The 21,849-nt window shown below is 40.8% G+C and overlaps 1 protein-coding gene across 1 annotated transcript in view; it reads right to left on the minus strand.

The window, feature by feature from the left end:
- The window catches only part of SECISBP2L (SECIS binding protein 2 like), a 40,976-nt gene extending 29,912 nt beyond the window's left edge, over nt 1-11,064 (minus strand). The window contains exons 1-2 of the mRNA XM_065411767.1: nt 10,698-11,064; nt 417-595 (exon numbers count right to left, since the gene is read on the minus strand). Of these exons, the coding sequence (XP_065267839.1) occupies nt 417-595; nt 10,698-10,784 (266 nt within the window). The 5' untranslated portion in view covers nt 10,785-11,064. The remainder of the gene's footprint in view (nt 1-416; nt 596-10,697) is intronic.
- Between the last annotated feature and the right edge of the window lie 10,785 nt (nt 11,065-21,849).

Below are 21,849 nucleotides of genomic sequence, written 5' to 3' on the forward strand. Positions count from 1 at the left end.
AGGGATCTACCACCTTTCTCTTAGTACCTTGTTTTAGAGGTGGCTGGGTACAATTCAGAGACACTCGTTTGACTGGCTCTGGAAGGTTTAAGAGTAGAGCAGATGGGTTCAAGAAGGATCTGTGGTCAGTCCTCTGACCAAGGCAAGAAAGAACAAGGAATCTAAGAATGGAGGGGATTAAAGGAGAAAAATGGGGACAACATTACCCAGGGTCATAGAAACTCTATTCTCACCCAGGAGGGGACAGAAGAGTAACTAAATGCAGCGAGGGAGTTCTCAAGCTTCCCAATAATTATATGAAAACAGTGTTTATATAGCCAGTTTCTTGATTCCAGGCACATCTTTGACAGAAGGGAAATTCAAATTTATTTAAAAGTTAGTGTCTTTTTCCATATAGGAGCACCACCACAAATTACCTGTTGGCCTGGTTTTCCTGTACAAATGGGTAGCAAGTAATCAGGTAGCTAGGAATAGGAGTTGGTTCCACTCCATTAACACCTCCACTCTCATTAGGGAGAGCCATAGATATCATAAGTGTATCAGGACCCTTCTTCTGAGGAATAAATGGTTCTACTTCAGCTGACAGTTTAACATTCTTAAGAAAGGAAAAAAATAACATTAATAAAGTCAGAGTCAGTGGTTAAACAACAAGTTAACAAATGGTAGTGGTTATTCTGCAAATCATTAATAGATTCTCTTTACTTACGGCATTTGACACATTAAAGCTTTTTAAACCATATAAGGTCCTGCCAATTTAAAGTCTTAAGTAATGACCAAGCTATTTACACAAGTCAACATTTACACTGGGAAAATGCATTTTAAAAAGTATTAGCAGGCCTAAGGCTGTTTAAACAATCAGGTGCCTAAAGGTTGCATTTAGAAGTCCAAAATAAACTGGAAGACCAGTGTAAGAAAAAGCAGTTCAAATAACAAGTTCAGACACATTTACTAGTTGTAAATATGAAAAAATGTACGGTCTTTATGAGAAAACCTAGTCTCATCATGACTCCCCTTACATTCTTTTAAGGAAACCATTCAACCAGTAACAAGTAAACACATGGAAACAGCACTCCTCTTTCCCCTCTGTTGATGCCCTATGGAAAGATCATGGTTGGTTGGTGGGAATGCAACATCCTCTCAAGTGTAATATCACAAACCAAAAGGAATCACCTTCATCCTCTTTTCCATTTCTCTCTTTACTCTTCGGGATTATAAATCAAACATCCATTGTGTCCATTAAACAAGGGCATTCTCCTGAAGAGCTTACGATCTTAAAATTCACAGGGATGCATTGCAATTAACACAAGCACAAATCAGGATATCAATGAGCCTGTTGATACAGGTGGATTTTTGGAGTGATTTGAACGAGTTGGAAAATAATTGACAAATGTTGATCGGAAGGATGCAGCAAGCACAGGAGTTGGCATGGAACAACATGTGGCATTTATGATGGCCTTCGCATTTTCAAAGCTCCAAATAAACACCAACTAATTTAAAAGGACTGGAATTGGGAGCTTGCAGAGGCGGCAATAGTCAGGAGAGAGGGTAGGATGGAGTGTACAAAGACACTAGGTTAGAGATGTAGATGGGGCACAGTTGTATAGGCTTTCATAATAATTGCATCTTAACTGAAAACATCATGTGGTAGACATAGTAAAGTCTGGTCTACATTGCAAAACTGACCATACTCCGAGGCAAAAAACAATCTTAAAAATTGTTTCAGCTAACCATTTTACTGCTAGTATGGATGTAACATTGCTAAGAAAAACTTTACTCCAGCTGCAATTTTTGTGTGTTTCAAGAACATTAACAAATTTTGCCATGAAGATTAGATAAATAAAAATGAATTTTGTCATACTGTCTTTTCAATGTCGTTTTGAAAGACAAGAGCCCAAAACGGACTAATCTAAAAGGTTTGCTAAACAATTTAGGCCTTTTTTACACTGAGCCAAAAGAAGGTGGGCTCAAGTTCTGTAATGATTTCACTTTGCACCCATACTCAATACTCTGTTAGAGGCTGCTAAAGCAAGACAAAGACCTATACTCTAGTTATATTCAGGGGCTAGACTCAAATTTGGTTGTTTGTGGAATGTAGATTTGTAAGCCTGCTTTATCCCCAATGCAGACAAGAACTCCAGTAGCGCCAACCAAACTAATTTAATGGGTCTTAATTTCCACTCTTCCAGTAGCTGGCAACCCCACAATGTAGTGCATCATGTGTAATAAGCAGTGCTCTGTCCCCTGCATTCTACACCTTCTACTTTCTACAGAGTTTTCCAAATGAAATGTGACTAGGACCAAGTGACCACTTGCAGTGGGACAGTTGCCAGGATTAAGTTTTCACATCTTTATTATTGTATACTAAATGCAATATTTACCAAAGAAAATCTGAAAGGCAAAAGAAACCACCAAGTCAGACAAGCGGTATAGATGAAGTTTGCTAATTTAGAAATGAAAGCGATACTTAAAAACTAAGGAAAAATTAAATAATTGAAGCAACAATAAAATGAAGTGTTGCATCTACCAAACTGCATTTTTGGAAAAACTTCCCTCTCTTCAATCCCTTTGCAATAGAGTTATGCACTGAGAAAGCAGTAATGCATCATCCAAGACGACCCAGGTCTGCTGTCAAGGTAGGTAAACATCGAAAGTCTATGGTTAAGGTGCAGGAGGAAGATACAACTGTGACTACTTCAACTACAAAAAAGGAAACCAACTGGAAATGGAAAACCATGTAATAGTGTTTCAGAACATGACCAGTCTAGCTATCATCCAGTAACTACTAACAGTTCTCAAAAATGCTTACATTATGAACTTTGCCCACTAGTAGGTTTTATATATTAATGTGCTATAACATGCGATCCACCAAAGTCTGCATCACAGTAGAGCAAGTACCTTTGTGCTAATCAGCTGCACTTTTGGCAACTAGATAATGAACAAGTGAGTACCATCTTGAGTAACTTCATTACAACTCACAAAGCTTCATGTAGAGGAAAAATGGTACAGTAGTTAGGTCCCTAACATGGGACTTGGGAGACAAGTTAAATTTCCTGCTCCACCTGAGACTTCCTGTGTGACATTGGGAATGCCAATTAGAATTAATTCTTAGTTTTTATGATAGTCCAAAAGGACCTAATTAATTACCAAGTATTTGCACTATAATAGCTCCAACTCAGGATTTGCCCAAAAACAAAAATGGGAGAAGAGCTCATGAACAAACAGCAGTTCTCTTGGCCATAGCAATTTCCACTCATATACAGCTAACCCAGGGGTCTCAAACACGCGGCCTGCGGAGTTATTTGCTGCGGCCCGCCAAGCTCCTCATGCCCCCCCCGGAGTTATTTCCTGCAGCCGCCAAGCTCCCCTCACCTGCCGCCCTCCTTCCCCTCTCCCACCTCAGCGTACCGCGTCCCCGCTCCTCTGCCTATCTCCAGGCACCTCCCGCTGCCAAACAGCTGTTTGGTGGCACTTAGCGCTTTCCAGGAGGGAGGAGCGGGGAGCTGCGCACTCAGGGGAGGAGGCGGAGAAGAGACGGGGCGGGGATTTGGGGAAGGGGTGGGAAGAGGCGGGGCCTCATGGAAAGGGTGGAGTGGGGGCAGGGCCAGGGACAGGGAGGGGGGGCTTTTGTACCTTTATATGAAAAGGTGTCAGTGATGCGGCCCTTGAGCCGATGTACTAGTCCTCATGTGGCCCTCGTGGTGATTTGAGTTTGAGATCCCTGAGCTAACCCGTTTCTATAAAGTCAGGCCAAGCCATTTAGATATACAAATGCAGCACTGTTCATGAATGGCCGAAGAACTTCCAAATGGTTATCCCAGTTCTAGCTCTTCCCAGCAATACGAGACAGTTTTGGTCCAGATACTATGCACCACATGAGTACTGACCAGGACCATAAATAGGCTTTCCAGTCATTTGTCGTCCAGATTTAACAATACTTCATATCAGTAGTGTCATAATGTTAAGACTGCCCTTGTGAATTTGCACCACCTTCTTCTGTTTTTAAACAGCCAGGTGCCCTTCCGATCAACCTAATGGCAAACTAAGTGAGACGGAAGAAAGAACTAAGTATTTTGTGGAAGTATCCTAGGTAGGAATTCTGGAATTAGTAAGCTTCTGTAATGCACTGCACTTCCAAGAACGCTTTTCAAGCATGGAGAAGATCATATTTTTTAGCCACTGCCCATCTCATCTGTACAACTGTGAGGTGTCTGAAGTCCAATGTCTTGTCTTAGGCTGAGAGTGTGGTCCCAACAGGGTTTTAGGGAATGTGTGTGGAAATATGAAGATCATTCCTTGATGTCAGGTCACTGTAGAACTCTGTCATTAAAATGACTCTTCTCTTTACCCTTCCTTCCCCAAACTCCACCCCTTTTCATGATTCATTTGATCATGGCATTGTTACATTTGACCTTAAAGACTATCAAAATAGCTGATGAGACACATCATTGACTAAGGCAGGAGTTTAGGATTTCCTATAAAGAGGGCTCTGCTTTCTGTAGTCTGTCCCCAATTCATTGAGATTATCTCTACCTGTTAAGGCATCTGTAAAATTATTCTGACTTCATAGATTCCAAGGCCAGAAGAGACCATTGTGATCATGTAGTCTGACTGTGTATAATACAGGCCACAGAAATCCCCCCCCAAATAATTCCTAAGACATATCTTTTAGAAAAGCATGCATTTTTTATTTTAAAATGGTCAATGATGGATAATCCACCACAACCCTTGGTAAATTGTTCCAATGGTTAATTACCCTCACTGTCAAAAAATTATGCCTTATTTCCACTCTGAACTTCTCTAGTTTTAACTTCCAGTCACTGGATTATGTTGTACCATTTTCTGCTAGATGGAAGAGACCATTATTAAATATTTGTTCCCCTTGTAGATACTTATAGACTGTAATCAAAATAAAGAGAAGATTAAGAGTTATCAAGATGAGCAGATTGAGCTCTTTGAGTCTATCATGTTTTCTAATCCTTTAATCATTCTTGTGGGTCTTCTCTGACACCCCTCCCGGCCCCCAATTTATCAATATCCTTCTTGAATAGGGAGCAGTATTTCAGCAGCAGTCATAACTGTGCCAAATACAGAATTAAAATAACCTCTCTACTCCTACTCAAGATTCTGCTGTTTATGCATCTCAGGATCGCATCACACTGTGAGTTCATGTTCAGCTGATTATCCACCAGAACCCCTTACATCTTTTTCAGAGTCACTGTTTCCCAGAATAGAGTCCTCTACCCTGCAAGTATGGCCTACATTCTTTGTCCCTAGATGTATACATTTACCCACATTAAAACACACATGATATGCTTTGGCCCATTTTACTAAGTGATCCAGATTGCTCTGAATCAGCAATCTGTCTTCATTATTTACCACTTCCAATTTTTGTGTCAAAAGGAAGACCAAATACACAATCTCCTCTCTCACTAACAAAATCTCATGATTTGGGGGGGTTCTAGCTCAGGATTCTTAAACTTTTGAGGTTGTTAATACTGTAAAACAGGTCTTAATTTTACAGGGAAGAGAGTTTTGCTCTTCATGATGCTGTTCAGTTTTAACTTATAAAACGTTATGCAGTAGCTCATTATATATTTCAGTCCAACAATTACAACTCTACCAAGATGGCATATATACTGAAGTGACCCTTTGTCTTCTATATAAGAGCTACTGTAGTCATCAACAGCTGCAAAGACAGAAGATGACACTAGCAGGACCAGACTGGTAAACTTTGTCCTATAGTTATAGCACTGTATGTTTAATCTTAGAAAACTTTTTGTTCATTGTAACGTAATGGCATTCAATATTACCCATTAAAATAGGATCTCTTGTCTTCTATCTAGGAGAGCAATGTTAGTACTCAGATATTTTTTCACCATCTACAATGTGAGAAAACAGATGCATATGCTACATTTCAGAGAAACAGAATAAAGCTGATTAAATAGTAAAACAAAGCCTGGAAACAAGAAGTCTAGTTGCAAAACATAGTAGGGCAACAACATAGATTCTATAAATTTTTTAAGCAGTTTTTCCAATTTTGCTCCTGAATCTTATGTTTCAAATCTTCCATAATAACTTAAGTATGCAGACAAGTCACACACTTCATCTATTTTAAGACCAACTTTGCAAACCCAGAAACCAGTGTTACTATAATTATTTGACTTCTAAGTGGCATGTATTCAAGGAACAGTAAATATGCAGCCTAACTGCATAACATCAGGAACAGCCCTTGTAATACTGTGTGAAATATAATCATACTCTGACAGATTTAAAATTGTATTTCCAATATAGCACTATTATGCTCAGGTACACTGGTCTCCATTCAAACACTTATGTTTTGTGAACTTATTTTCCCCCCTACTGATCTTCCACCATCATACATCCTTAAAAGATACTATGCCCAAAGAACACAGTATAGAGTAATGGGCTATGGCTGCAGAATGAAAATATATTTGAAATTCATGTTCAGGTATGAGTTCAAGATTGCCTGTTTTATCACAGCACAAGCTTTACATAAAGTTGAAAGTTTAGTTTGCTACTCATTCACTGAGGCTAGGTCTACACTACAGGGGGGGGTCGACCTAAGATACGCAACTTCAGCTATGTGAATAGCGTAGCTGAAGTTGCGTATTTTAGGTCGACTTACCTGGCTGTGAGGACGGCGGCAAGTCGACCGCTGCCGCGCCGCCGTCGACTCCGCTTCCGCCTCTTGCCGCGGTGGATTTCCGGAGTCGATGGAAGAGCCATCAGGGATCGATTTTATCGCGTCTTCACTAGACGCGATAAGTCGATCCCCAATAGATCGATTGCTACCCGCCAATTCGGCGGGTAGTGAAGACGTGCCCTGAGTAATCTAATTTTAACCTGTCATGATGTTGCAATTGGTATGCTTTGGTTGGAAAGATTTTCTTTAGTTGACATGATAATCCCCACCTCATTTATGATGAAAGCCAGTTATATCTGCAATAATGGCAAGATAGCATTAAGGCTGAGATGCTACATATTTCTTTGAGACACATACAGTAGGTGAGGCAATATCTTTTATTGGACCAACTTCTCAGATACTCTGATTCCTTCTCCAGACCTGAAGAAGAGGTCTGTGGGGCTTGAAAGCTTGTCTCTCTCACCAATAGAATTTGGTCTAACAGATATTACCTCACTCACCTTGGCTCTTGAAAATAAGAATCATACTATTTTGCAGTAGGATTATTTTAAAGGGACACTCAATTTAAAATTCACATTTTTGCCAGGATCCATACATGAACAAAACAAAAAACCTGAATACTTAGATTACCGTAATTGAAAGATCAGAGTAAAACATTTGTCTTTTTTCAAATGTGATTATTTTATACTAAGTGTAGCCCAGTCAATTTCTCCTCAGTTGTGTGGGTCTTCCAAAGAGCAACACAGAGAAAAAGAAAATGTAATTACACAAGATGGTTAGATTCATACATTGATAAGGCCCTTTGTTTTCAATATTTACTGAAAAATTCCTAGGTTTTACAAAAGCTGTAATTTGGGTTTTTTAATTGATTTTTACCAAAATTTTGGACCACTCAGGTACATGAAAATTCTTATTATGTTAAGAAAAATTCAATACATTAAGTAGATGTGTTCATGTTAATAATGTTATTCTAGGAGTGCAAATAAGTCTGTTAAAGTAAGGTAATGTAGAGAAAGACAGATGCACATGAATGTGTGCGCGTGCATCTATATGCATTCTGTTAATGTACAGTTCATTAATAAACCACAATATTAAACTACTTTGTCTTTTAATAGTCTTACGTTTCTCTATTTGTTGCTTTTTTCTCTCCTCCCATCTCCCAGCATTAACTGTGGCATTCTGAAGTTAATTTTTTGCACTGTTTTTCACTTAATTTTTAATTTCTGTAAACACTGATAAATTCCCAAGAAATTTAAAAAAAAATAAAAACTGAAAGCAAAGGGACTTGTACATTGGGAAAGGTAATGCAACATAGCAGTTAGAGGAAGGAATGGGAAAATCAAGGCTGGTTTCTTTTCCAAGCTTTCACTGACTTGGAGCGTGACCTTGGGGAAATCACTTAACTTCTATGTGCCTCATGTCTACTCACCAGTAAAATGAGCATACATACATACAGTATATGCACATACACACCCCTCACATGCATATTGTAAAGTTTAATATTTGTACAAGTGCCTTGAGATTCTTGCAGGAAAGGCATTAATGCAAAGCATTACGTAAATGGGACTTTTCCCATTGGTCAACAATAAATCTACCTAATAGCCACTAGAAGACTTATGGACATGCATATCTATTGTTGCAAAACAATTCTGACTCTCTTTTAAAACACACTGAAGACCTTGTTCTGGTTATAGTTCAGTCATTTGAAAATAAGAATCCTTACATAAAACATTCTTCTGGCAAGGACAGCTTTCTATTATCCTTAAGTGACTTCAAAGTTTAAGAAGAGAGAATGTGTAACTCTTCTTTTTCCAATATAATAGACAATCTCCCAATGTTCATATCCTCAAAAGAGAGAAACACAATTGGAGAAATTGGACAAAACAAAAACAGCACACCTACATCCAACTTACTTGGGTAATAAGCACTCTAATAAAACCATAAGTCCATAACTATCTGTTGGCACTACTTTCCTTGCACTTTCTTCAAGCAGACAACAAATAGGCTGTTTTTAAGTAAAAAAAATAAATTAAGGACAAGTCCACGATTGATGTTTTGCAATTCCACTTGATTTCCCAACTGTCCTAATAGAGACCAAGGCCTTAAGCATAGCTCTAAGCAAATAAACACATCCCAATTTTTGAATTTGAAAATAGTATCACCTTATAAAAAAAAAAAAAACAAGTTGTTTCTCTTCTCCTTGTTTCCTACAACCACTCCCTTGCGCAGAAAACCTGCAAAAAACTTAAGTGTGACCTTGTCTACATTAGGAAAATAACCCATGGTTGACAACAGACATCATCTGAACATACCATTTAACTGCACTTGAACACATTAACTTCTGGCACTGACAGAACCAAACCATTCCAACACACATTACAGAAATCGAAACAAATCCCAGGGTAAAATAAGGGGTATAGAACAACTTTCTGTAACATGTTTCTCTTTATATTAGTAACCCAAACTATTTAACCACAGTAGAGACTGTTTACTAATCAATCCTTAAAAACTATGCACAAAATGAAACAATTATTCTTACAAAAATAACCCTTTGTTCAATGTCTACTGTATTACTGAAGTTTAGAATGAAGTCAATTGAGAGGATAACCCTAGAATTTCTGAAGATTTTTCAAAACTGAAAGTCATAACTGGACTATATTTGAATTCCTGCAATTAGGGTCTTTCAGCACACATTTCCTTGAAGAGCAGCTTAGTAGTAACAGAGATCTTATTAAGTTTCACACAGAGGAACTCTTTAATTTTGGATTTTTTTAAATCATCTTCTTGTGATGAAGGATTTTACTATGTTCACATCAATAAAACATTAAACAATTGTGATTGAGTGAGATTTTAAAGGCACCTTCATTCATGTCACAACAACTTGAAAAGACCCTGAAAACAAGGTAAATTGATTATTCTGCGACCCTCCACTTAAATGCATTAGGAAAAAAAAGGGGCAGGGGATTCAGGCGTTATCTAAACGTTTTATCTGCTACAAACTAAGGACAGGGAAGGCTAGATGGTGTCCTGAATGTTAGAGACTTACAGCTAACCCAGGAACAAACAATTATTTTAACAAATCTACATGTTTCATACATTAGGGAAATGACACATCATTCGTTTTGAAGACGTTTTTAAAAGTCTCTCCTGATGATTTTGCATATGTCAAGTGAAATCTCACTTAGTCCAATTGCCCCAGCAACTTGAAACACGTCAGGGAAAAGAGCAGAAAGGAATCTTGAGACAACATTATGAATATGACAAACAACATCGACTTGCATAAATTTCAAGTTAATATAGGAAGTGGGTAAAAAGAAATGGGGTCAGACCTACAGTATTTTAGCTGCTATTTTAACGCCCCCACGCACACTTCACAAGACCCTCTCCAGCCTCCCAGCCCAACAGAGGGAAAGATGGCTGGGGCTGAGGGGGTTACGCGCGTGTTGTCATCCCCACTCCAGGATTCCTGTTTACGAGTGAAATGTACCCCCAAACAGACATGAAAAGATCGAGTTCTCTCTTCCGTCAACAGCAGCTGGTCGAATAAGAGACATTCCCTGCCACGCCTTGGCTCGCTCTAGTTTTCTAGAGAACTTTTCAAGACTGAAGTCCAGTTTGAGATTGTTGGGGGGGTGGGTGGAGAAGAGAAAATAGCTTTTACACACACACCCCAACTGCCCATACACACAAACACCCCCCCCGTTACAGCTCTTCTCCTGAACCCCCAGGAACCCCCTCACCTTCCTGCCCAGCTGCTTGGAGTGCAGGCCCGAGGGCTGCAGTCGGTGCCCACCAACCCCCGCAGCTGAGCAGATCCACTGCCCGCTCCCCCGCCTCCGGTTTACAGCTCTATCTCCCGGCTGCCGCAAATCCCTAATAACCCCCCCACCCCCCGCGACACCCGCGGGCTCCCCTTGCCCCGGCACCCCTCGGCTCGCGCACACCCCTTCAGCCCCCCCGTCTCCAACCTCTCTCGTTGTTTACAGCGCGCGCGCTCGCCGCCCCGGGCCCAGCGCCCCCGCCCCTCCCCTACCTTGTCGGCTTTGTCCATGGCTCCTCCAGCTGGGCTGGGGAGAGGCGGCGGAGTGTCAGGATCAGCTACTTTGCCGTTACTGAGCATGCGCCAACGCTCCGAGCATGCGTATTAACATCCCCGGAAGCCACAACCCTCACTTGCCGTCAGACGCGGCTACCTGTTAAGAACTGGGGTAAACACGGGGCCGCCGCAGCACACTGTTCCCGAGGCGGCCGAACGGGATGGCGGGCGGGCCGGCAGCACTGGGGACAGGGTATGTCAGCGGGGGAGAGTTAGAGCCGCTTCCTCCATGGCTACCCCCTCCCCGCCGGACTCGTTGAGCCGCGCCTGCATATGCCGGAGCCGCGACGGCTGACACGGAAACCGGCTCTCAGCTGCGCCACTGATGGGCGGGAGCCAGCGGGCGACATCATCTGGGACGGAAGCCGAGCAGACCCAAGCCGCGCACAACGCGTTGGCCAAGTGGCTTTGCTGGCCTGCGCCTGCTGGAGGCAGAGGGGCCTAGTGGTTAGGGCGCAGGACTGGGAGCCAGGACCCATTGGCTCACGTCTCAGCTTTGTACGCATCTGTCAGAGGGCTCTGAGACTTGATTGATTAACTCATTGAAGCACTGACCTAATCTAACTGGTGACTGGATCGAAGTTGTTTCTGTAGTTCTTCCATCTCTGTAACATGGAGGTACCAAACCCCTGATCATGCAAACATTTAAGCATAGGTGTAATTTTGTGTTTTCAGGATTGGGGCCAAGTTTATAAATTCCTTAAATGAATAGTGTTAATAGAGGTACAGGCCCAAAGAAGGGCCACATAGCTTTTATATCATTCCCCCCCAACCCCCCAAACAAACAACCTCGAAAGTCAGAGCTGATGTTGTAGCTCAAGTCACATGAAGAAGTAAGCTAGACCTACAAATGTTATTGTAACAGTTCCTGATTGCCTTAACAATAGGGCTTGAACACTTGTGCTTCACTGACAGCTCATGCCTTTACTGCTTGAGCTAATAGGCTGAATTCAACAGCTGTGGGCTGTATCACATTCATAAACTTGTATGAGCTAACTGCTAGCAGTGGGTTACATTATGCTGACTTTTTAATTTTCCATTTTATCTCATTAACCCTGTCAGTAATATTGGGTATAGTGACACATTTTACCACCAGCAGGGCTGCAAAGTGATCATCCTCTCTATAGCAAACACTCTTCTCCAGCAGCTTGTGTTGTGGGAAGTTGTCTCTACAGCAATTGCAATGGAGGCATACCCAAAGCACACTGACATCCATGAGAAAAGGGATGGTGCAAGGATTTAAGAACAGTGGCAGTGTGAAGTGGTGACTACCCTTTTTAATAGCCACTTGGCTTTCTTTTTAAGAACCTAAACATACAATGCATATAATGGAGGAGTATGAAAAAGATGATATAAAAAAGACGGCATAACCCAGGAGATACACCTAAATCTGCCCACTACAGTTCTGCTGTGTGGCTGGGAAAGCTGCAAAGGAAAACTCCACATGCAGGCAGGGTTTAGTTAGAGCTAGGAAAGTCCAGCAGACTGGCCTGTGGAGTTGTTGCTATGCAGACCCAAAAAGTTAAACTTCCATGAAGGGGACATACAGGGATTGCAGGAGCTATTACAAATATGTATTTGCCTTGGTTACATCCAGCAGCACTTGGAGATTGTTTCATACAATGTTGATGGTTTGTAATATAGCCTATTTCAATATTTCATGTACTTTTCCTGCCATTCTAATTCTTTGTGACATTAATTGGGTGGTTTTGCCTCATTTCTCACAGGTTCAATGTTTAATATTGTCTGATTCAGATTATAATGGGGTCACTGCTATCTGTATTGTTCAAAGGCTTTGTGGTATAAGGTACCAAATAGCTCAGCGGACTGGCATTCAGGATAAAAGTTTACATCTCTAGCTTACTGCTTGGAAAGTGATTTAAAGTATTATGGCAGTACTCCAATGACTTATTTGAAATGGACTGGAGGTTTGTTTAGTTGTGGTATACAGATCTCCACATAAAGAAAGGAAACAAAAATCTGCATTGGTACAAATTGTCAGACAAGAGACTGAAGGCTGAATGTAAATCGTGGCCAACTGTCTGCTTATTCACAGGAAATTGCTTTGTCACATTTGAGACACAAACTCTTAATTTGGACGCACATAAAAAAGGCTATTGGAGCTGCATAAACTTTGTGGTGTTAAGGGTTGAGTGTAATGGTGATAGAAGCCAAGCTTGATTTTCATTAGTCAATGTCAGTACAGTAATCACTCCTTAATGGAGCAGAAAACTGGCATGATTTTGGTATTGCCTCCTATTTTTGTTACTTTCATGTACAAACCTGGAGATTTCTCAGGTCTTACCACAACACATACAGAGGCCAAGATTTTCAAAAATAGGTTCCTACATTCATGCGTTGGCTCCTAAACAAGGTTTGATTTTTTCTAAAGGGCTGAGCACTCAGCCATTCCCAGTGAAGTTATATATGTGTGTTGTTTTTTTGCTTTCCTTCAACTATTACTACCTAGGTTGTTGTGAAGGTCTATTGTTACAACTGCATAGTTAGGGTTGCATTCTAAAACAGTCTTAAAATTAGGCAAATTCCCCTTTTTTTTTTTTTTTTTTTTTTTGAGGAAAGTAGCCAATCACTGTGAATGTTGTTAGTTTTTGTGTCCTTTGAATTTTGTATATAGGCTTTGCTCATTTATCTTCATACACTTTTAGTAGGAAAAGTTTGAATTTGGTCTTTGGTTCACTTTTTTTCTCCACAGACCTACTTTTAATTATTGACCAATCTCTCTTTAAAGCATTGCCCATCTACACAAAAAATGGTAGAGAGGTAGATCCTGAGTCAATCTGGGGTGACAGGTAATTTAAAAATAAACAAAGCAACAATCTTGGATGTAAGATCATTTTTGGATTTTATTCATGTTCTGAGTCATGTACTAGGCACACAAACATGAACAACTGATAGGGTTGCCAGGCTTGGCTTAGTTTTACTCCATTCAAATGCAGGAGAGAGAGAGTTCAGTCTTGTTCAGAAGAATAAGACACCATTCAGATAGGGTTGCCAACTTACCTCGCACAAAACCGAACACCCTTGCCCCTGCAACCTGCCCTACCCCTGCTCACTCCATCCCCCCCCCCCCCCCCATTGCTTGCTCTCCCCACCCTCACTCGCTCATTTTCAGCAGGCTGGCTCGGGGTAGGGGTGTGGGCTCTGGGGTGGGGCCAAAAATGAGTTCAGGGTGAGGGAAGGGGCTCCGGGCTGAGGCAGTGGGTTGGGATGCGAAAGGGGGTGAGGGCTCTGGCTCGGGGTGCAGGCTCTGGGGTGGAGCCAGGGATGAGGGGCTTAGGGTGCAGGAGGGGGCTCTGGGCTGGGGGGTTCGAAATGCAGGCGCAGGCTCTGGGCTGAGGCAGAGGGTTGGGGCACGGGGGGGGTGAGGGCTCTGGCTGGGGGTGCAGGCTCTGGGGTGGGGCTGACAATGAGGGGTTTGGGGTGTAGGAGGGTGCTCCAGGCTGGGATCGGGGGGGGGGGTTGGAGGGCAGGAGGGGGATCAGGGCTGGGGCAGTGGGTCTGGGCACAGGAGGTGGTATGGGGTGCTGGCTCTGGGCAGCACTTACCGCTGCTTCTGGGACCTGCTTGAGGTATGTTCCCCCCTCCCTCTGGCTCCTACGCAGAGGTGCGGCCGGGTGGCTTTAGTGCTGCCCCATCCGCAGATGCTGCCCCGCAGTTCCCATTGGCCGCGGTTCCTGGTCAATGGGAGCTGTGGCGCTGGCGCTTGGGGCCAGGGCAGTACACAGAGCCCCCAGGGCTGCACCTACACCTAGGAGCCGGAGAGGGGACATGCTGCTGCTTCTGGGAGCCGCAGAGAGCCTGCCTTAGCCCCACTTCACCGCCGACTGGACTTTTAATGGCCCGATCAGCAGTGCTGACCAGAGCCACCATGGTCCCTTTTTGACCAGGCGTTCTGGTCAAAAACCAGACACCTGGCAACCGTACATTCAGACCATACTTTGGACTAGATGGGACCCTGACCTCTATTATCTAATTGAAGCTAGCAAATCCTGAGCCATGTTTCAAGTTTGAACCACCAAAAGAAGTTATAAAAACAGCAAAGGGTCCGCTTGGCAATATAACAAAGCACATGAATAAAATGTGAAACCAAATTATATATTAAAATAAATGTGGAATCTGAATCCTTTATTTATGGTTTGTTAGCTTCAAATTAATTTACTTTATTTTTACATTCACAATATATTGTTTGTTTTATTTTAATTATTTCAGTTTAATTAATATTTTGCATTTATTTATTTTGGAATCTGTTTACTTTAGTTTGCTATAAATGTAATATGAGCAATAATATACAAACCAAATGTGTATTGTATTTTTCAAATGGATGATCACTATGACAAGGTTATCTGCAAAACAAACTGTTATATTGATGAAACAGTTTTCTTTTTTGTTAGATTTATATAAAAAGTTTATTTTTGAATATTTCTCTTGTCCTGTCCACTGACTCTGTGCCGCAACCAGGGGATTAACAACACTGGTCCTCAGTGATCTCCAACCATCCAGGTTTTTGTTCCAACTACCAAATAATTGTTTTTATTAAAATCCACTGGTTTGCATTGCATATAGAATTCTCACGTGCCCTATTTTTAGTATGAATTAGGATATTTAAGAGTTTCATATGCAATATTAAGCAGTGTACATTTTAAAACAAACTATTAAATGCTGGTTGGATTAAAAACCTGGACTATGGATGTCCCTGAGGAACAAAGATGAGAATCTCGGTCTTAAGCAATGACCTAAAACACCACCTGGAAAGCCTCACTCTTTGACCTTGAATCTCACTCTCTGGAGCTGTAAATCTCACTCTTAAGGACAGCCAGCCCTTTGCAGGGGCTACATTTTTTGTCAGATTTCATCCCATAACAGAGAAAGGTGCAACATTCAGCTATTAACAAAGATTTATGTGCAGCTGCGGATGGATAGTTTATCCACCCACAGCTGCACTTCTGCCTCCCGAGGTGCGACCCCCCCCCCCCCCCGAGGCTATGGCTAGGTCTACACTACAGCGGGGGGTCGACCTAAGATACGCAACTTCAGCTACGTGAATAGCGTAGCTGAAGTGGCGTATTTTAGGTCGACTTACCTGGCTGTGAGGATGGCGGCAAGTTGACCGCTGCCGCGCCGCCGTCGACTCCGCTACCGCCTCTTGCCACGGTGGATTTCCGGAGTCGACGGTAGAGCCATCAGGGATCGATTTTATCGCGTCTTCACTAGACGCGATAAGTCGATCCCCGATAGACCGATTGCTACCCGCCGATCCGGCGGGTAGTGAAGACGTGCCCTATATGTATGAAGAAAAAGCAAAAACACAGTCAGAAATCTTGTATTTCCTTTGCCCTTAAAATCCTCTTCTCCTGTCCCTCACTTTAATGATATTTGTTTGTAAGAAGGCAGATTCAGCAAAGAAAGCTAACAATTCTCTACAAGTGACCACAGCAGCTTTCTTATGTAGTGTTGGCAATACTAAGACATTCCACGGAACTACAGAGCACTGGACTCCTCCCACTACAGTCACCAAAGCAACCATAAGGCTGAATCCTATTGAAAAGTGATAGGTGTTGCATTGTGCCCCGAAGACCCACACACTTGAGCTCTTTTGGTCTAATGCAAGCTATCAACAGAGTCTTCCACCAAGCCACCTGATTGCTGAGCCCAGTCTACTCTAGCATCTTGACCCATTGCAGACAATGATTGCGAGTAAGAGATTCCCCTGACCAAGTGCTAAAAATGGTACATGTAGTGTAGATGAAGTCAACATGGGCCTACTCACAGGGCATAAAGTTAAGTATGTGCATAAGTCCTTGCAGCATTAGGAGCTAACAGTTGATGATTTGCTGAGTGTGACTATGAGATGGAGCTATAAAAGTTCACTTTCAATAATTTGTTTAATATGAACATTTGATTCACCTAACATTTCTGTAGCAAAGAAATTAGGCTAGAAAAAGAAAACAGATATAGTTTGGTTAATTACCACTTATACTTACAGTATAGCAAAATGTCAACACTCCCAGCTAAGGCATGCTACTGGAAAACAATAATTCTGAGTGATAAAGAGATCAAATACCTACCTAAGAGAGAAAAAGTGTGCTAAGATTTACTGGATCCTCAAGTACTCCCAGTCAAAAGTATTTATACATTTACTAATAAAAACCAGGCAGATTTGAATCTAATAGAAGTGCATGTGAGAAATGAGTGGTATATTTAATGAACAATCAGCAAGCCTCCATCATAATTTCAACATTAGGTTAATATTAAACTAACAACAATATTTTCACAAAGCTATTTTGCTAAATCTTCCCAGATATAACTTTTATTTTAGCTCTTTTATTTTTCATTGAAATTGTACCTGCTACATACCAATCTGTTTTACTGTTTTGGACAAGTGTTTTATAGCTTGGACTCACCAAACAGATGCACTCCATCTTTCCACGCATAACACAGCATATTATATTATCTATATCCAACATTTTACCTTTAAAAAGGAATACACAATGTATGGCATTTTGCATATGGACTATCACATTGTACATTAAGATCTTATCTTGCAAATTGGTTAGGGGTAGACTTTTACAACTATGCAGACAATCAATAAGTTCAGTAGACTTCACATGGGCATAAGAATCAGCAAGATCAGACAGACCTAAGACTCACTTCTGCATAGATGTCCATAGAACTGCCAGTTGATAACATCTCAGTAGCTGGCTTGCTTAAATGCACAGGTAGTCTACATGAAAACATGCCTGCAGTACTGTTGCTTCATCCTCCCCTCATCCTTTGAATCTGATCGTTAATCAAGATTTTGTCTGAGTTGGTAGCCAACAAGACTATAGCTCTCATAGGGATTGGGGAAACAGAGAGAAGAGTGAAATCATAACTCCATTGACTTCAGTGGAGCCAGGATTTTACCACAAATGAGCAGTAGAGGGGTTGGCCCTCCCCTTCCTCACAAAAACCTCTCCACCCAGCACCTGCAGCCTCTGTGCCTCCCCTCCCAACATCTCCTTCAATGAGATTAATGTAAAACTCTACAAAGGTGCTTCCTTGGCCATCTCCCTCACCACAATGGTTTTCAATGGACTGTGCAATAGGGACACCAGAATAGTAAGGGTCTTCAGTAGAGCTAACCCAAGTGTTTGTGGCCTGAAAAGGGCACTGTTTTTACAGTACCTTTTAAGGTTCTTTTAACAAAAGGGAGACAGAAAAATGGATTTAGCCAATTTAATGAAGATTATGATCCAGACATGTGAATGGATGTTTCCATGCAATGAAGTTTGTACTTTTAATGACTATGGTATTGTTATGCAGGTTATATTAACAGTATCCAGCTGATGCAGTTGAACAAGTTTCTTTAGTCACTAACAGACAGATGGGTATGAGATATAAACATACAGATAACCTGTATTTCATTTTTCCCCAAAGTAAGTCTAACTCAATGTATATCTACACATCTTTACAAAACAAAGTTTATATTCCTCCCCATAATTGTATTTCTTTTGCTTATTTCTGCTAAGTTAAGTTGACTTATTTTAAACTTAGCCATTTCACATCTCTCCAGTAATGTGGGAGAACTTGCCTGACTGGCAGAAAACCCAGTGAAGAATGCCACTGAGAACAATTCTGAAACAATTGCCTTCTTTGTAATGGACACCCGAACTATAGTGTGGAATGCAACTTAGTTAAATAAGAATCCCACCCAAAATAATGCTGACCACCGAGTATGTGTTAGGACATTTTCTTAAGATATTTGTTGTATGTTTTTTAAATAATGAATCATTATGATAAAATAGCTGTTCATGTAAAATTCTTCTTGTGTTTCCAAAACACATACCAACATAAAGGTCATGCTTAAAAGGGCCATTATTCATAGTAACCAACAGTAAGAAGTCTTCAGATCTAAATTGGGCAGTACTTTTTAAAAGTTGGATCTATATATCTAAACAATATACATAATATAGAAGGTCACACTGGATGACCTGAGATATTGTAGGAGTGGGGGGGAAAGAAACTTAAAATCTTCCATAAAATTTCTTAAATCTCTATTTTCACTGAAAAGGAGGAAAAGATGCAAAGGCATTCACATGAGCTACATTAAATCCCCACCCCACAGCTATTACATCTATGCCAGGGCACTTGGTTACAAGAGTTTGGGTTTTGCTTGTATAGTTGGGACCAAATAAGATTATAGTCATATTAAAGGATCCATGTCAGGAAAAAAAAAATCCAGCTATTCACTCTAGATATGCAAATAATTGTGGGTGCAAATTCAATGGCTGTTTTTGAAAATACAGTTCTAATTGTCCAATTAAAAAAAAACGAACCACCATTCTAAAATCTGACATTTCAGGTACAAACAATTAAATGCTGCATCTTTCTTCTGTAACATGGCAAGAGAAAAATACCCAAAATGCAGTTTGGAAACAACAATGGCCTCCAGCAACACTTCAACCACGTAGGTGCCAATTTAACTTAGTTTTTAAAAGTTTATTAAATTTATTGCCACATCTGCAAAGGCAGTAAGTAAAGCCCCGCTTAAAACACTGCCAGTGCCTGGAGGGTGACAGGCAAGCTGGAAAACATGTATGGCTCGCCCACAAAACTAGCAAACATGCAAACTGCCAGAATCAAGTGCTAGCTGGCAGCAGTTACAGTGAGCATGCAACTCCTACTGAAACAAGCAGCAGAAAGTCCCTGCAGGATGGGATCAGCCAAACATGAATGATTCTGCCCTGAAATGCCCGTACTGTATAGTCAACAATGCACCATTACTCCTGCTGTATAAGTTTGCAGCCACTAAGACCAAGATTTATCCTCAAATATGAAATTATGCTGCTACAGATGCACTTTGCAGTCTATTCTTCCATTGATTTTGAGGGATATAATTGGGCAAAGGAAATCCCTCATGCCTCAATCATATGTTCCCTCCTAGATATTCAGATCTTTATTAATACGGTTAAAATATTATATTATGAACAAGCTAAATGTTGTCTAATTCCCTGGGTCTATTCTTCTGACAGAGTATAGACATTTTATTGTTTTGCAATAAAATAAAGAGCTAAAGTTACTGACCTTCCAAAAAACAAAACAAACAAACAAAAACCCCACCCCAACGATGTAAATTACAATTCAAGTTTATTTACATAGAGTAATTTAATGCACTACTCCTGAAATGTCAAACAATTGCTCTAGCTTTGAGGGAGCAAGAACATTTTGGGGTAAATTCCAGAGAGATGTCATGTTACTGTCACTTAACACAAATGGTGGGATTGTTCCTTGTGTAAACTAGGTCAGCAAAAGAAAAGTAATTCTGAAAAAATATAGATTTTCAAATAGGATCCTAGCATTTTACAGTGAAGTTACATTTCCAGGTAGTTGAAAGAGCCATATAGTTTTGATAATCGACTATGAGTTTCAGGCATCTTTCACCACACTGAAATGCACCAACAGGCAGATTCAGCCTTACTTTCTTTTTGATTTTGCTTAGAATGCTCACTTTCCTTCTTGTTGAACCTATACTCTTAAATGCTATTGTATCTGGCTAAAAACAAAAACCTGTGCTGATGGGCACCATATAGATGACTAAATTAGATAAACAGAATAATATCCTTATCTCAAGAATATGCAGCACAGTATATTATAATACAGCTGGATTCTGATTCTACACAAAAATGCACTGATTTGAAGCCCAGTCTTCAACTCCGGTTTCATTAATAAAGGTAGGTAAAGTGAACATCACTGGGCAGGGAGCACAAAGGGTACTGTGGAAGCAGGTTTTACTGCATTCTGCCTTCCTTCCTGAGAATTACTAAAGGCCCCCCAACAGACATACCTAGGTTCGGGAAGCTCTGTGGGTTAGGAAAAGCCACTCTTTAAGCAGTGTTGGCCTCCAGTTAATGCTTCCTTTCTCTTTTAGAGGGCTCAATTGTTCCCTCACACAGGTTGGGGAACAATTGTAGGGGAAATGGCAGGGGAGAGAGCCTATGACAGAAGGGCTCAGCACCCCACATTGCTATGGGAAGGTGACCCCTAAAGAAGGAATGTATCCCTCGGGAAGACACTGGATCTGTAGATATGGAGCCCAGGCTTGCTGAGTAGTATATTTATTAGCTGGACACACATGTATAAATTTGCTGTGAAGTATAACAAATTAATTTGATTTTGCTAAGTGCAGCCTCCATCCTACAAACATCTACTACCTGGCAGTGCTTCCTACTCTGAGTAGTTCCAATAATTTATTTTTAGTGGGATTTTTTAAATGTAAAGAACATGTCACATACCATAGTATTATACAGAAACATCGTGTGTAATAAGAACAATGCACCTGCTAGTGTTATCTGAAGATATTTTTCAAAGAACGTGAAAAAGGGCTTTGCCTGCTATAAGGACTAACTCCAATTTATATTCACATTTAACTGTATCTCCGAATACGCAGTGTAGACTGAGTAGATTAAAACGTCTATTGGTTAAAAAGAAAATTCTATCAGGGAAGGAAACTTGCATGTCAGGATTCAGCCCCATGTTATTTACAAGAATTAAGTTTTGTTTCATATACTTTCCCTTGCATTTTATACAAATCACACTGGACACTATAGAACAAGAGTTGTTCTTTGCATGCTATGTAACTAATCTTTCAAATGGTTTTAGATAAAATGTATTGAAATGACTGAGAAGGGTGGTCAAGTGGACAGGGCACTGGACTGGGACACAATTGCTGGGCGCAGCCATATGCTTGCTATGTCATCTTGAGCAAATCTTTAATCTACCCTGTCTCTCAGTTCTCCACCTGTAAAATGGGGGTAATACTGTCCTATCTTGCAGGGATGTTGTGAAAGTAAAATCCATTAACAATTGTGAGGTGCTCAGACAATATGGTGATAAAGGCCATATAAGGACCTACCCTAACCTGTGAGACTAGCTTTCTGCAAAATTTAATTGTTTTAAATTAAGTCTTAATTTGCTAGCAGCTCACATACAAACCCAACCATTTGAACTCAAACCTGTGTTTTGGCTTTACTATAAATGATAAGCCATGTAATTGATTTGTGTAATTTTTAATGGGGAAAAAATTTCATTT

The sequence above is a fragment of the Emys orbicularis genome, chromosome 10, assembly GCF_028017835.1.
Source record: "Emys orbicularis isolate rEmyOrb1 chromosome 10, rEmyOrb1.hap1, whole genome shotgun sequence".
In the NCBI taxonomy this organism is placed as follows: Eukaryota; Metazoa; Chordata; order Testudines; family Emydidae; genus Emys; species Emys orbicularis.